Source organism: Asterias rubens, chromosome 1, assembly GCF_902459465.1.
Source record: "Asterias rubens chromosome 1, eAstRub1.3, whole genome shotgun sequence".
Taxonomy (NCBI): Eukaryota; Metazoa; Echinodermata; class Asteroidea; order Forcipulatida; family Asteriidae; genus Asterias; species Asterias rubens.
Window position 1 is genome coordinate 2,420,227 of NC_047062.1, and position 16,507 is coordinate 2,436,733.

General features: G+C 44.9%; 1 protein-coding gene across 1 annotated transcript in view; it reads left to right on the forward strand.

Annotated features, from left to right (window-relative positions):
- Nucleotides 1-16,507, forward strand: part of LOC117295212 (dynein heavy chain 6, axonemal-like) — a 119,364-nt gene that overhangs the window by 69,964 nt on the left and 32,893 nt on the right. Inside the window, exons 54-64 of the mRNA XM_033778163.1 lie at nt 5,107-5,326; nt 6,486-6,656; nt 7,605-7,772; nt 8,409-8,696; nt 9,485-9,646; nt 10,942-11,148; nt 12,038-12,219; nt 13,154-13,262; nt 13,587-13,712; nt 14,671-14,925; nt 16,091-16,222. Of these exons, the coding sequence (XP_033634054.1) occupies nt 5,107-5,326; nt 6,486-6,656; nt 7,605-7,772; nt 8,409-8,696; nt 9,485-9,646; nt 10,942-11,148; nt 12,038-12,219; nt 13,154-13,262; nt 13,587-13,712; nt 14,671-14,925; nt 16,091-16,222 (2,020 nt within the window). The remainder of the gene's footprint in view (nt 1-5,106; nt 5,327-6,485; nt 6,657-7,604; nt 7,773-8,408; nt 8,697-9,484; nt 9,647-10,941; nt 11,149-12,037; nt 12,220-13,153; nt 13,263-13,586; nt 13,713-14,670; nt 14,926-16,090; nt 16,223-16,507) is intronic.

A 16,507-nucleotide genomic window follows, 5' to 3' on the forward strand; every position in this document is an offset into this window, starting at 1 on the left:
CGCTAACCCATACGTTCAGGGGCGGCTGGCTACCACCCAATGGGGACCCCCTCAGGGAGGCCCGCCATGCATCAGCCTGCACCCGTCGGCGGCCTTTGAATCCGACCATGGGCGCCGTGATGATGCCGGTTCGGAATCCCGTTCTTCGATGACATCTCGTCCCTCCGACTCGGCCGACTCGGCCAATGAGGAGGACGAGTTGGTCACCTCCATTCAACGATTGTCAGTCTCCGAGACCGAGCTACGCTTGGTTCAGAGAGATATGATAAGAGTTATGAATCTCCCCTGTGAGCCGGAACCCCCCTCCGACGAACGCCAATCGTTCAAAAAGAGGGCGGGCCCCGCAACGGGCGCAGCTAAACCCTTCCCGGTGATGCCCTTGGATCGGGTGTGCAGCGACAGGATGGATGGGGTAATGGGAACAAAAAAATGGACCCCGTACTCCAAACGTACGGAGCCGTATTACCGTTTCCCTCCAGCGGATTTTCAGAAATATTTCGCCACTCCCGTTCTGCCAGACTCAGCCTCCGACAAGCTGATCGCGGACAGGGGATCATCATCTTCCAAGCTTCCGTTTGCGGACAAGATCCGCGGCAAATTGGAGGACGTCGCCCGGAAAATGGATTCTTCGGCACGCATGGGTATGCGCACAACATCCTTTCTCCTGCTCCTATCAGAATATCTGGAGCAGGGGTGCGACGAGGAAAACATGGTGCCGGCGGACATGATGATTGCGGCCCTTCATTGTTTGGACAACGGTCTTTGTTCCATCCTCGACCAGTTCACTAAGATCACGACCCTGGCGACGACGTCACGCCGCGCCAATGTGCTAGATGCACTTTTCCTACCATCAGCCGGGGCGCGTAAACGCCTCGACGATCTACCACTCACCGGCGTCGACTTATTTTCTGGGCAGTTTCAGACGTCCATGGAGGCTGAAGCGAAGCGCCTCAAAGCCACGGACAAAATCAATCTGAAAAAGCCCAACGCCCCGCCTAAGGCCGTGGGTAACAAGGCGAAGAAACAACCTTCATTCGTCATCCCCCGCCGCCGCCAACAAAAGGCGACCCGTGGCAGTTTTCGTGGCCGCGCCGATAACACGGCGGGCGCACGTTACCCACAGACTCAACCTGGCCAACCACGCACCCAGTCGGGTCGTGGTTTCCGAGCGCCCGCCCCCCGTTATACCGGGGCGTGGCGCAAGTGACTTGACAAACTCCGAGCGGCCTCCCACCGACGGACCCGTGGGGGGCCGCCTCCGGAACTTTCTGGGGTCCTGGGGGCAAGTGACCTCCGACCGGTGGGTCCTCGAAACAATCGGCCGCGGTTACGCGCTCGAGTTTACGAGGACCCCCCCGTCGGACATGCTCAGCCGGCCGACACCCGTGCCGTCCGACTTAGCAAAGCGCCGCTCCCTCGAGGGGGAAATAAACGCCCTCCTCCTCAAGGGGGCGGTGCGTATCGTCCCCCGTTCTGGGACTCAGACGGGCTTCATGTCAACCTTCTTCTTGACTCCCAAGAAGGAGGCTGGCGTGTGGCGCCCGATTTTGAACTTAAAACCCCTCAACAAGTTCATCCGTCCGAAGCGTTTCCGTATGGAGACGCTCAGGACTATACTGAGTTCCATAGTGCCACCCGCATGGGCGGCGAGTATCGACCTGAAGGACGCATACCTACACGTCCCAGTCAGGCCGGAGCACCACAAATTCCTACGTTTCCTATACAACGATACCCTGTACGAATTTGTGGTGCTCCCATTCGGACTCTCCACCGCACCGCGGGTGTTCACCCGCATTGCAAAGACAATCGGGGCGGCACTGCGGAGGCGGGGCATCATGATATTTATATATCTGGACGACTGGCTGGTCGTGGGCCCTTCTCGGGAGGAGACGGAGGCAGCGCTCCAATATACCTGGCGCCTGACCTCCGACCTCGGATTTATAATCAATACCGAGAAATCCCACCTTATCCCCTCGCAGGTTCCCACCTTTCTGGGTGCGTCTCTCGACCTGCGCAGGGGATTGGCCCGCCCTTCGGAGGAACGCCTACTGAACCTTCGGCAGTGCGTTTCTCTCTTCCTCCCAGCAGTGGTGGCCCCAGCGCTGGCCTGGCTCAGACTGTTGGGCCTTATGGCCAGCATGGTGGATTTGGTGGACTTCTGCAGGTTGAGGATGAGGCCCATCCAACTTCACCTGCTCTCCTTTTACAGGCCCATCCGTCACCAAATCCACCACCTGGTGCCGACAACGCCCTGGCTAGTCCCCCACCTTCGCTGGTGGCTAGCCGAGGCGAACATCTCGCAGGGCCGGGCCTTTCGTCCGCCCCCGCCGTCGGTGACCGTCACGACCGACGCGTCACTCCTCGGCTGGGGGGCAACCCTCCACCCGCGTCAAATCGCAGGCGTGTGGGGTTCCGAACACCGATCGGCCCACATCAATGTCCTGGAAATGTTGGCAGTCTCCAACGCACTACGGCATTTCCAGTCGGACGTCAGGGACCGTGCGGTTCTGGTGAGATGCGACAACGCCACAGTCGTGGCCTACATCAATCACCAGGGGGGCACCCGGTCGGGTCGCCTGTGTGCACTGGCCTGGGACCTCATCCACTGGTGCACACAGCGGGGAACAGCACTATCAGCAGTGTACATTCCGGGCGTAGAGAACGTCACAGCCGATGCTCTCTCAAGGGGCTGGATTGCCCCCACGGAGTGGTCCCTTCTCCCACAGGTGGCTCGGTCGCTCTTCCACTTGATCGACCGACCACACGTGGACCTGTTCGCCTCCCATGCGAACCACCAGTTGCCGATCTACTGCGCAAGGGGCCCAGACCCCAACGCATGGAAGATCGACGCTCTATCAGTAGAGTGGGACGGCCTACTGGCTTATGCATTCCCACCCATCTCGCTCGTCTCTCGGGTTCTGACCAAGATCGAGCAAGAGGATTGCCGGGTCCTTCTCATAGCCCCGTTCTGGCCCCGGCAACCGTGGTTCCCACGACTCATCAGGTTACTGGTCCACCGTCCGGTGATCCTACCAGGGCGAGCGGATCTCCTGTACCAGCCCAGTTCGGGGATGGCCCATTCTGCTCCGGGGGATCTTCACCTGACGTGCTGGGTGCTGTCACGCGATCCCTCCGCTCAGCAGGCCTTTCGCAACGGGCTGCAACAATCGCAGCCCAGTCACGACGGGCCTCCACCAGGAAGGTATACAACAGCCGACTACGCCATTTCTTTAAATGGTGTGGCCGGGAATCCCTCCATCCTACCAATACTTCTGTAGGGGAGGTGGGGGACTTCCTGGTGTATCTCCTAGATAGCGGCCTGACGACTGGTACGGTCAAAAATTACAGATCAGCCATCGCCGCGATCCACCCCGGATTCCCAGACGGTTCCACCGTCTCAGACAACGGGGCCCTTAGCCAGTTGATCAAGGGGATGTTTGTCACCCGTCCCCCAGAACGCAAACTCGTCCCGTCTTGGGATCTGTTTGACGTTCTGTCAACCTTGGCAGGGCCTCCTTACGAGCCTATGGATTGCTCCACACTCCTACAGCTCTCAGTCAAGTTGGCGTTTCTCCTGGCCGTCGCTACTTCGCGACGGCGCAGTGAGCTGCACGCCCTGTCGGTAGAGACCGGACATATCCGATGGGAACCAGGCGGAGTCCGCCTGGTCCCCACGACCGGCTTTTTAACAAAGAACCAGTCAAGTTCCTTCACGCCCCCGGACATTTTTGTCCCGGACATCAAGTCCTTTTCATCAGAGGCGAAGGACAAACTGTGGTGCCCCGTCCGGGCACTTAAGTGGTACTTGAATCGTACGAAGTCACTTCGTACGGACCATAAAAAGCTGTTTGTGACGACAACACCGCCCTTTCGGCCGGCGTCACAGTGCACCATCTCACGATGGATCGTGACTGCCATCCGCTCCGTGCCGGGCGGCTGGCCGGCGACCGAGAATACGGTTCGGGCGCATGATGTTAGGGGGGTATCCGCCTCTTGGGCCTTCTTTAAAGGGGTTCCCTTAGCAGATATCACCAAGGCGGCCTGCTGGAAGTGTCCTAACACCTTCAGCGACCTCTACCTGAAGGATGTCCTCCAGACAGACGGCAGAGCCGGGAGAGAAGTGCTGAAGACGGCCAGTCAAGCTTCCCAGAAACACTGACTGGTGAGTCCACTTTCCTCTCTTATACATGTAATAATTTATATATTACCTATGTGCATTGGACATTTAACGAGGTGTACCTATTATGTTTTTACCCCATAATGGCGATACCCCCCTAAGGTCTTGCGCACGATTCGCGGGCCCCCAGGGCCGCGCGCGTCGTTCTCGCGGTTCCACGCGCTTGGACCGACCTGTTAACCCTGGTCCGGCCCTCTGTTGCGTAGCCCGTCTCTGGCCCCTTGGCGCCCGCTTACCGGCGGGCAGTCTAGGGCCCTCCTTGGGGTTCTTAGGCACGCCCCGTGTCCTACGCCCCTGTAGACATACGATAGCCTGCGTATACCCACCGCCTACTCGGTGCGAGTCTATGCAATTGTAGTATTCGCTCTACAGGTAAGTAGAGTGAAGTAGACCCCCACCCCACAGTAGTGTGGGTGGGTCTACGAGCGAATACTTACCTGTAGAGCACCCTCCCTCCTACCCCACTATACGAGTGGTTCTTGAGTACTTAGGCGCGTATCGCTTGACGAAAAAGAGGACGCCGACGTGTTGCGCATGTCACAGGGCGTTGGGGATGGGACTCTTGAGGGCGCTATTGTGTGTAAAACTCTTAGCTATTTGCCTGCCGGCATAGGGAACAATGCAATTGTAGTATTCGCTCTACAGGTAAGTATTCGCTCGTAGACCCACCCACACTACTGTGGGGTGGGGATTCAAGCTGCCTCTAGCTACCAGACAAGCTCAGTGGTCTTTTGGTTGGACATTTCCTGCAGAATGGTTTGAATCCCACTTGACTGAAATAATTCAGTGGATTTTTTTCCCAAAAGACTCGCAGTAAATATTAAATGCTTAACACACATTGCTGTAAAGTAAAACACAAATAATATTCTTTATCCCCATTTCAAATTTAACATCTATTAACTATTGAGATTGTCTTCTCTTTCCTGCAGTATGTTGGCTCTACCCCAGCCCTCTACCCGCTCCTTACAGCACATCTACCAAGTCCAGCTTGGTCGCTTCTTAGAGAACCAAGACTTTCTACCTGAGATACGAGAACTTCTTGGTCCAATGGTGTCTGCTTCTATAGCTGTCTATTATAAGATGTGTTATAATATGCTACCAACACCAGCTAAGTCACACTATACCTTCAACCTCAGAGATCTGTCTAAGGTTGGACTCTGTTTCTATCTTTGTTGAATTAAGTAATTTATTTAAAGATGTTAAAGGCAGTGGACACTATTGGTTATTACTCAACATACTTTAAATTAGCATAAAACCTTTCTTGGCGACAAGTAATGGGGAGAGGTTGATGGAATAAAACATCGTGACAAACGGCTCCCTCTGAAGTGCCATAGTTTTCGCGAAAGAAGTAATTTTCCTCGAATTTGATTCCGAGACCTCAGATTTAGAACTTGAGTTCTCGAAATCAATCATCTAAATGCACACAACTTCGTGTGACAAGGGTGTTTTTAACTTTCATTAGTATTTTGCAAGTTCGATGACCGATTGAGCTCAAATTTTCACAGGTTTGTTATTTTATGCATTTGTTGAGAGACACCAACTGTGAAGGCTAGTCTTTGACAATTACCAATAGTGTCCACTGCCTTAAAGGAATTTATTATTTAGATATTTAACAAAACATTTATGTATATTTGTGTTTTTATAGGTGTTTTTAATTTTATTTTAGGGGGACAAAGACAAATTATACAGTACAGGTTTTAAATCTGTGACCTCTTGGCTTAACCAAACTAACTATCTAACCCTATGCTGGCGGTTACTATTTTGTCGATATCTATGTTTGAGGGGGGGGGGGACCAGTCAGAAGTTTAACAACCTTATAAGGCCTTGTAGTTGTAAGTCAAGACGAATTCTAGCATGAACACTTCCTTGGCGGAGACAAAAAACAACCAGCTGCCTAGAGGGAGCAGGAGCTTATTTTAGTGCACACCCTCTTTAGCCTCATGTGCACCGTCTTACAACATCATATTTATCAATATAAATCACAAGGGAAACTGACTGGGTAAATTTTGAGATGATTTTGTGGGTTGAACAAAGAATTGACTAGAGTGGGATTCGAACCAACGACCTCCGGATTAACGTGCCGGCGCTCTACCAACTGAGCTATCTAGCCCTATATTGGCGGTGTCCCTATTTTGTCAATATCTTTGTTCGGGGGTACCAGTCAGAAGCCATACAATTGTTAACTGCCGTCAATTCTTTGTTCAACCCCAAAAACCAACATCATAATTTAAAAAAAAAATGATACATGCCAATTGCAAGGTACTCCTTAGTAACTCCGGCGTGTGTTTCTATTTTTGAATTTGTTCAGGTTATCCAGGGTTTATTACAAGCAGATGAGTCTGTCGTTACCTCGGTAGACTCTGCTGCTATGCTCCTGGCCCATGAGGCAACTAGGGTCTTCCATGATAGACTCGTAGACGAACCAGACAGAATGAGATTCTTTGAGTTCCTATCCGATGATCTCCATAACTACTTCAAGGTTGGTTTTATATTACTAATAATATAGGTTTTCTCGGTCAAATTCGGCAATTTAGCAGTTAATTTCATTTTCATGCGTTCGATTTAAAGCTGTTTTGCCTCACCAGTTGTTACTGCGTTTTAACTTCAGAAATCGGCCATTCAATTTCGTTTGAGTCAAGACAAATTCCTTTTTCATACACAATATCAACATCTACCCTCACAGATACCCCTGTGTGCAGTGAAGCAATTATAGTGAAAGCATCTTGCTTCAAATTTCAAACTGAATTTCTAATTCCGCTCGGAGAACTATGTTGATTGGATTTTTAGTCCCTACCTGGCGGCTCAGGTTTTCCCTGGATCTATTTGCTGGGGTTTTCCTCCCACATCTAAAAAAAACTTCCTTCCTTAATCGTCTTCTCTGTTTTGGTTTCTTGGCCAGTAAAGTGATTAAAGATGCTTTTCTTAGAGAGTTTGGCTTCACAACCAGAAATAATAAAAGAATTGAAAGAGGCCCATGGGACACTTACTTAGCAAGAATAATAATAATAATAATATAGATAACAAATTCTTATATAGCGCATTTCACACGTATCAATGCGCTTTACATTTTAGTGCCCTGGTCATAGGGCCAATAACATCCCTGTAATGTTTCTCAGCTCCCTTGGGAGTATACAGCCCTAAGCTGCCTATAAGGCGCTTGTGGCTTTTTCATACACTATCAACCTCTACCCTCGCAGGTACCTACATGTATTTATACCCCTGGGTGAAGAGAAGCAATGATAGTAAAGTCTCTTGCTCAAAGATAGAATAGCAATTTCCCCTGATGTCTTTGTTAGCTATGTGAACAGTTTCAACTGAACAGTTTCTTTGGGGGATACAGCAACCTTCACTCAAACACTTATTTGTTATTTTTATTCACTAGTCTTACTTTGATACATACATGTTTTATGATTTCATTTTTCTTTAGGTCAAATGGTCGGCAGAGAAACTTCATGACGAGCCGATCCTATTTGGGGACTTTTTGGACCTGAATGCGCCCTCTGTTGACAGAGTATATCGTCACATCAGCGATTACGACAAGTTGGCGCAAATACTGGAGGAGTACATGATCAGAGTAGATTACGGAGGTGGCCAGGTAAAGTATTGTAAATTAGGCTATAACCAACCGAGTTTAAATGGCTCAAGGTGTAACTCATCAGCCAGTTAAACATGGTCATGTGACAAGCTTCCATAAATTTAGACTGTCTGTGCTATTTATGAATAAGGGAATAAATTTGTGCCGGTTGCAGTCTGGATGCGATAATTACCCAAGCCGTAGGCGAGGGTAATTATCAGCATAAAACAGAGTGTTTAAAACTGACCAAGCACATATTTATTCCCATTCGTATTAAAATACGTTTTCAGTCAAAAACATCAAAACTTGTTGGTCCAAAAGTTTAAAAAAATGCAGAATTTATAATTGTTCAATGAATTCTTTCAACAAAACACCCCTCCAGCTACAAAATGGTAAGGCCCTCAGGTAATAACTCCTTATAAAGATATTGGCTTGCGCGTCGCGCGTATCACGTGGTGTGGCACATATGTTCCAGCCGTTGCTCTCGACCAATAGGAATGAATAAACTGTCTTATAAGCACAGGTTTCATGCCGTATTTAAACACTTCTGACTTTGGTTATATCATCTGTTTAAATACCCCCACGTGATGTCCTCTCAACCAATCAAAATGGAGAAACCGTCCCAGGTATTTATGAATCATTCTGTTTCCTTCTCAGGGGACTCAACTGATCTTCTTCAAAGAAGCTCTGGAGCACATCGTTCGTGCTGCTCGTGTCTTCCATCAACCCGGTGGTCACATGGTCCTCGTAGGTCTGGATGGCACAGGCAAGGCTAGTACTGCTCAGCTTGCTAGCCATGTATCTGGCTGTGAGCTGTATCGATTGACGTTAACCCGGGGCTACGGCCAAGCTGACTTCAGAGATGACTTGAAGAAGGTGTTTCGACTTGCTGGGGTGCAAGATCAAAACACTGTGTTCCTTCTTACTGACAGCGATATCGTCAAGGTAAGGATTCTTTCTTTACTTTTGTAGTCAAGGACAATAGTTTTGTGCCTAATCGGGGACTTTTGGGATGCCAGAGGGCAGCAGTAGGGTGTCGTGGCCGAGCAGATAAGAGCACCGAGCTCAAGCTCTGGTGTTTCTCTGGTGTGGGTTTGAGTCCCGGTCATGACACTTGTGTCCCTGAGCATGACACTTAACTACAATTGCTTCCCTTCACCCAGGGGTAAATGGGTACCTGCGAGGGAAGATTAGCTTAGTAGATTTAGCTTAGTAGCACATATTTGTTGCAAAGGCTGTATGTCCCAAGGGAGATGAGAAGTTTTAAAAGGAATGAATTTAAATGCCGAGTGACCAGGGGTAAACATTTTGGAAGCGTTTTGAGACGCCCATCGGATGTCAAAAGTGCGCTAAAAAACTGTTTATTCTTAGCAGACTAACCAGGTAAATACATTGTTCTTGGTAATGTGCGTTTGCTTAGAACTACATATCAAGTCAATTCAATTCAATCAACATTTATTTCTATATTGGTGAAATAAAGGAGATTAATAAACAAATAATCCAAAGACAGTCAAGAACTGTTAAAAAACATAAACAACATTTTCTTACCTAAAAATTCAAATAATGGCTGAACGTTTTGACCCTAGCAGAATCTCTTCTTGAAGGCCTATGAGAAAGTCTCTGCTAGGGTCGAAACAACAGGCTATTAACTTATTGTTTGCATGTATACCATTAGTACATTTGGTTGGTAAGCAGTAAAATTATATTTTCTAATTTCCTTACCTGAAACACAGGAGACTTTCCTGGAGGACATAAACTGTGTGCTGAATTCAGGTGAGGTACCAGACTTATTTGATAATGATGATCTGGACTCCATTACGATGGATCTGAAGAGAGCCGCTGCCGAGGCAGAGGTACCGGACACCAGGGAAGCAGTCTACCAGTTTTTCATTCAGGTATATGTCAACATGATCAAGTTTTAGTTGGGTGTATCAAATTTAAAAGGGAAGGTATACATTTGGTAATCCCTCTTAAATTTAGCGGCAATGGAAACAAGGAACATTACAGAATCGGTTTTTGCTAACAAAACAGTTGCTGGCAGTGTAAGCACTTTATGTAATCCACCATATACATTGTACATAAACTGACAACCATGTAGAAGTTTGAGATCGATCGGCCATCAGGGTCACGAGAAAATAGTGAAAAAAAAAACAATTACAAATTTTGCATTGCATTGATGCGAAAATATAAAAATGAATAAAATGCTCACTGAGCGATAAACTCCAAACGCGAAGTTAGATTATTTATTTCTCATCAATATGACATTTGAGACAGAAATATTTCAAGGGATGTTTTCAACTACATTGTATCATCACCATTAGACGGTGTAAATTTTATGTAAATCTGTGATCTTCACGATTTTTGTTTCTTACCAATTCAGTAACGTTCCTTTAAGTTAGAAGCCTACAGCAATTTTCGATAGTGTAAAGCATTTTGATAAACATTTCACTTCAAAGTAATGTGGTTACTCAACTCAATTAACTTTAATTTAATTTAAAATGTGTAAAAAATATATCAGTGTTTATACCCCTAAAATTTTATTTCACAAACAAATACAGTCTTCGCTTGAGTTGTTTTCTCATGTTGAATACACACAAGACGTGCACTGTCTATAGGGAGTCACAGATTGTGTATTCCATTTAGGGATTTCTTTTCCTGCTCTAAAATACGGATTTTGAATTTAACTTTCCCATGTTAGTTTTATTGTATACATCTACATTTTTATTGGATTAAAACAGTCATACAGATAAAAAAGCAAAAGTATTCTTTGGTGTTCATAAAGAGATTGGGCAATTCAAGTTGAAGGCTACAGTAAAATAAAGACAGAGTGAAGAGAGGGAAGTTATTTGTTTGCATTCCAAACTGGCATAGGTTGTCAGAAGGTGGAAAACAAGATATTTCCTGAAACCATGTCACTGATGAGTACATTTAAGTTTCAATCACCTCGTACGTTTTTTTTTATAAACAGACTCTATAATAACAGCATAATATAGTAGAGAGCAATGGGAGACTTTGGGGCACTAGGTGGCAGCAGACTTACCAGGTAACTTTCCATTGTTTACATAGTTCTGAGCATGCGCACATTACCGAGAACAATGGATTTTACCTGGTAAGTCTGCTGCCGCCAAGCGTCCTGAAAGTCTCCCATTTAATGTTAAAGTAATTATGGTTTATGTTTTGGTCATTGTAGCGAGTGCGATCCCGGCTTCATGTAGTCCTAGCCACTAGTCCAGCCGGTGATGCTTTTCGTCAGCGATGTCGTACCCATCCGTCATTAGTCAACTGTTGCACTCTAGATTGGTTTGATGAATGGAGTGATGAGGCTATGCTGAGAGTAGCCCATGTCTACCTGGGTCAGGTTGACTTTAAGGAGATCAGTGGTGATCAGGAACCATTGGTAAGTGTGATGTGAAAAAGAATTGTTTGTATTGTGTTCCCTTGAAGGCAGACATAACGAAGCGTTAACGGAGAAAGGGTGTAAGCATTTATTGATTGGTTTTATGAATGGAGTAATGAGGCTATGCTTAGGGTAGCCTGGGCCAGGTAGACTTTACGGAGATCAGTGGTGATCAGGAACCATTGGTAAGTGTGATGTGAAATACTTGGAATGAATGTTTTGTTGTGTGCCCGGAATAAGGCAGAACAAAAACTTACAGGAGAATTATAATAATAACAGGAGTAACTTGTTTTTACATAGCGCTTTTTACAATAACCATGTCAATGCGCTTTATATTAGTGCCCTGGTTATTGGGCCAAAGCATTCCTGTCATCTTTTCAGCTCCCTGGGGATTACACAGCCCCGGTCTGCCACGACACTCCAAAGGCTTTTTCAAACACAAAATCAACCTCTACCATCCAGGTACCAATTTATGCCCCTGGAAAAAAGGGTATGTTGTGTGCCTGTCAGAAAGACAAATTTCACCCTGGTTGGCTTTGTCCATTTTGGGGGGCAGAGACATAATGTATGGGCCCAACTTCATAGCGCTGCTTATTCATGTTATTGGTATGCAAATTTGTGTGCTTACTATTTTAGAAACGTTTGCTTCAGCATAATCATATTTCACAGGTTAAGAGAAAATTTGCATTGTTAGCACTGGAAGTTTAGCATGCCGTTTTGTGTGCTTACAGTTAGCAGCGTTTTAAAGTGGAAACTTTTGTGCACTAAGCAGAAAATCAGCTGTTAAGCAGTTCTATAAATTTGAGCCATGAGCTTGTTTTTCAGTGTTTCAACATTATAAACCATACCCCTATAAGAATGTTTGAACTTCCACAACTCCCCAATACAGACCCTAAAGGACAACATTGCCAGAGTGTGCGTCAACGTCCACAAAGACGTCACTCAGCAGACAGTCAAATACTATGAGGAGATGAGACGTCATTTCTACATCACTCCTAGTAGCTACCTAGACCTGATTCAGCTCTACTCTAACAAGCTAAAACAACACAAACAACGGGTCATGGATAGCAAGTAAGTCATATGTAGACATCAATGCTGGATACCCTGGCACTGGCAATCAAATTTACCAAACAATGACAATAGTATCATGTAATAATCCACAATAAGGGAAACTGATCGGGTAAACTGTAGGACAGAAAAACACAATGTCCACAGATTTATATTAAACTTACACCTTTTGAAGATATTATAGTAGAAAGCGTACCTTAAAATATTAGTTGCTGAGGTGCTGTAGTTTTTGAGAAATCAGTAAAACAATGTCATGAAAATACATTTTGACTTACTTAAATAATTTTCGTCTCATGATCACTGAAACGAAAATTATTTTCATGACATTGTTTTACTCATTTCTCAAAAACTACAGCACCTCAGCAAGTAATATTTTCAGGGAAGCTTTCTACTGTCATTATTTTCAAACTGTGTAAGTTTAGTGTAAATCTGTAGACATTGTGTTTTTTGTCCTACAAAAAGTACATAGACCCTTTAAAGTGATCCCCTGGCTGTCGCTTCCTAGGTTGTATTGTAAATCTACGTGTGATTCCTGCAGTCAACAGGTTGTATGGATTCTGACTGGCGCCCCAGAACAAAGATTATTATTGGCATAAATAATAAGGAGACCACCAGCACTAGGGCTCGATGGCTTGGTCGGTGACACAGGCACATTCATTTGGTTCAGACACTGCTTTAGTATCTTGGATCGACCCAAAATTGCTACTAATAACAATGTATATTATGTACAGTATGTCGTAAGTGACACTCCTGGTGCTGAAATATTAAGTTTGGTAAAGCTTGTCAAGAATGAGTTTGTGAGATGAAGCAACACCTTGAAAGGGATATTAGGAGATTGGTTCAAAACCCGCTCTAGTAAAAAATGTTCATGTGGCTCATGACTTGAAAGATTTTTTTTTTTAAAACTTTGCTGTGATATTTTGCTTTCTCTTTGAAGGAATCGCTTGTTCATCGGACTATCTAAATTATCAGAAGCCAATTCCCTGGTTGATGCTATGCAGGAGGAGTTGGTTAACCTGGGACCCAAGATTGAAGAAAAGGCTCGGGTAAGAAGACAAAAATTGACATGGTCACAGTCAGTAGGATTTGAAACTTTGCATGGTGGAAATACGATATGGAAAGGTTTGCGGTATCACCATGTAATGACTATCTCTAAATGAGTTGGGATGGTTCTGAAAAGAATCGTTGGTTTCAACTCGATGTTTCGATCACAATCAATGAGGTCCAACCTCTTTTGATTAATAATGTGATGAGTTGTTCTGCCATGTTTATGCTCTAATCTTAATACTGACCTGGTTGATTTTCTATTGTCCTGTTTTTGTCGCAATTTTTCAGTATATTTATCTCCAATTGTTTTTCTTGCTGTGTAGGATACCGAATTGCTCTTGGAGCAATTATCCAAAGATCAGGAGGCTGTGGATCAAGTGAGATTCATCGTCGAGCAAGAAGAGGCCACTATGAAGAGAGAGACACAAATTGTGCAAGATTATGCAGATGTGAGTTAGCGTTTTAATATAAAACAGAAAATTATTTATCAGATTGTGGATCTTAGTTCCCAAAGTCCCGCTGCCATTTTGTTGCTTTGCGTTTGAAGTTTCTTTTAGGTAATTGATTGATGAGACTGTTTTGAGGGTTGGTGTAGTAGTTTCTGTTTTCTCCTTCCAACTTGAGGACTCCAGTTCGAGTCCCACCAGGGGCACTAAGTGGATTGGTTTTTTAGTCGTTACCTGTATGCATGGGTTTTCCTTTCACATCTAAATCTGAACCTTCATTCCTTGTCTTCTCTCCATGGGGTTCTTGGCTAGTATAATGATTAAGTTTGGGTTTACTAAGACATCTTAGCTTCAAAATTAAAAGAAATAAATAAATCAATAAATCAATTACCCCAGGAATCGTGCCTGTGGTGTTTCGACTTCAGCATATACAAATGTTGCAGACAGTGTGCATAGTCCTTTTTTTGGTTTGGAAATTGAGTCAGAGCTGACGACTTAGTAGGAAATTCCTTATAATTCTTTGACTCTTTAGACTTCAAGGCAGTGGACACTATTGGTAATTACTCAAAATAATTATCAGCATAAAACCTTTCTTGGTGACGAGTAATAGGGAGAGGTTGATGGTATCAAACATTGTGAGAAACAGCTCCCTCTGAAGTGACATAGTTTTCGAGAAAGAAGTAATTTTCCACGAATTTGATATCAACACCTCAAGTTTAGAATTTGAGGTCTCTAAATCAAGCATCTGAAAGCTCACAACTTCATGTGACATGGGTGTTTTTTCTTTCATTATTATCTCACAACTTCGATGACCAATTGAGCTCAAATTTTCACAGGTTTGTTATTTTATGCATATGTTGACACCAAGTGAGAAGACTGGTCTTTGACAATTACCAATAGTGTCCATTGTCTTTAAAGAATGGGTGTCAACAATAATTGTTGTTGTTTCTCCATCCATCAGCAAGCCCAACAAGACCTGCAGTCCGTCATGCCAGCCTTGCAGGAAGCCATCGAGGCTTTAGACTCCTTGGACAAATCTGACATCTCAGAAATCCGAGTCTACTTCAGCCCCCCAGAGCTAGTCAAGCACGTCATGGCGGCAGTCTGTGTCCTGCTTCGCCACAAACCTGACTGGACAACATCCAAACATCTCCTGGCTGATCCCGGGTTCTTGAAGAGGCTCGTCACATTTGATAAGAATAGTGTACCGGATAAGGTAAGATTTGGCATGCACTTAAGGGAATCAAGGGACCAGGTTGGTTCAGTGGTTTCTTTCCCTGCCTTTCACCTCTGTAGCCCCCAGTTCGAATCCCACATCAGAGTGGATCCTTACATGTAGATTTGGTTTTCACTCTCTACCACATTTTATGGGTTTTCCCTCATTGGGGTTTTCACCACACATTCAAAACTGAACATTTCTTCTCTTCTTGCCCCATTGCGTATTGACCAGTCACAATGCATTGAAGGTCCGACAAATAAGGTCCGACATGCGTGCGCGTACATGTATGCTTGGCGCGCGCGGCAGATTGTGCAGAAAGGCATTGGAGAGGCTCACGTGTTCTTGCTCACACGTGCGTCGTGGGGGGAGCCTAATGGATCAGTCTATTGTGTTGTTGGATGTGTAAAAATAGTGCAGTACTGTGGGATGCAATTGTGAAGGGAGGGTCAAAGGTTGGTTTTTTGTCAACGTAATTCTGATTTACAGTCAAGATTAGAAAGAAAGATACAATAAAAGTAACTTGAGTTTCAGCTGATTACAGTGTCTACTTGTTGAGAAAACATGAAAAAAACGTGTCAAAATATTTTTGTTCACAGGAACGTTTAAAGCCATTATACACTTTCAGAACAGAAAAAAAAAACTGTTTACAGATTAACAAATAACTTACAGGGTTTACAGAAGGTAATGGTGAAAGACTTCTCTTGAAATATTATTCTATGAAATGCTTTACTTTTTGAAAAAACATTAAAACAATATAAATTCTTGATATCGAGAACTACGGATTTATTTTAAACACATGTCACGACACGGCGAAACGTGCGGAAACAAGGGTGGGTTTTCCCGTTATTTTCTGCCGACTCCGATGACCAATTGAGCCTAAATTTTCACAGGTTTGTTATTTTATATATCAGTTATAATACACGAAGTGTGAGCCTTGGACATTACTGTTTACCGGAAGGGTCTAATGGCTTTAATGAGGCAGCAGATACCAACCACATATTAACACCGAGTTGTTAGTTGGTGCTGTTGAGGGACCGAGCCGATTACCTAATATGTAAAAAGTATGGAAATAAAATTGTTTATGAAACTGAAATGTTATCCCTCAGTCTGTGTTAGATATTTACTCCAGCTTTATACTATTTTCTTGATGTCCATAATGCAGGTTTTCAGCAGACTCAAGAAGTATACATCTATGCCTGACTTTGTCCCAGAGACTGTGGGCCAAGTATCATCAGCCTGCAAGTCAATCTGCCAATGGGTGCTAGCTCTGCAGCATTATGGGGAAGTTTGCAAGGTAGGCCATTAGTTTGGCTAAGTTTCTGGTTCAGCTAAGAGTAACAAACAAAAAACAACATTTTAAGAGAGTGAAATGGTAGTTCCAGTAACATTTGCTATTGTTGCTCAGCATAAAGTATGCCTTTGTTGGACGCTGCTGTTGTGCAGAAATTAAGCATAAATATTAAATAAAATATGAATAAATATGTGATCCCTGGCTACACGGCAGTTAACGGTTGTATGGCTTCTGACTGGCACCCCCAAACAAAGACATTGACAAAATAGGGACACCGCCAACATAGGA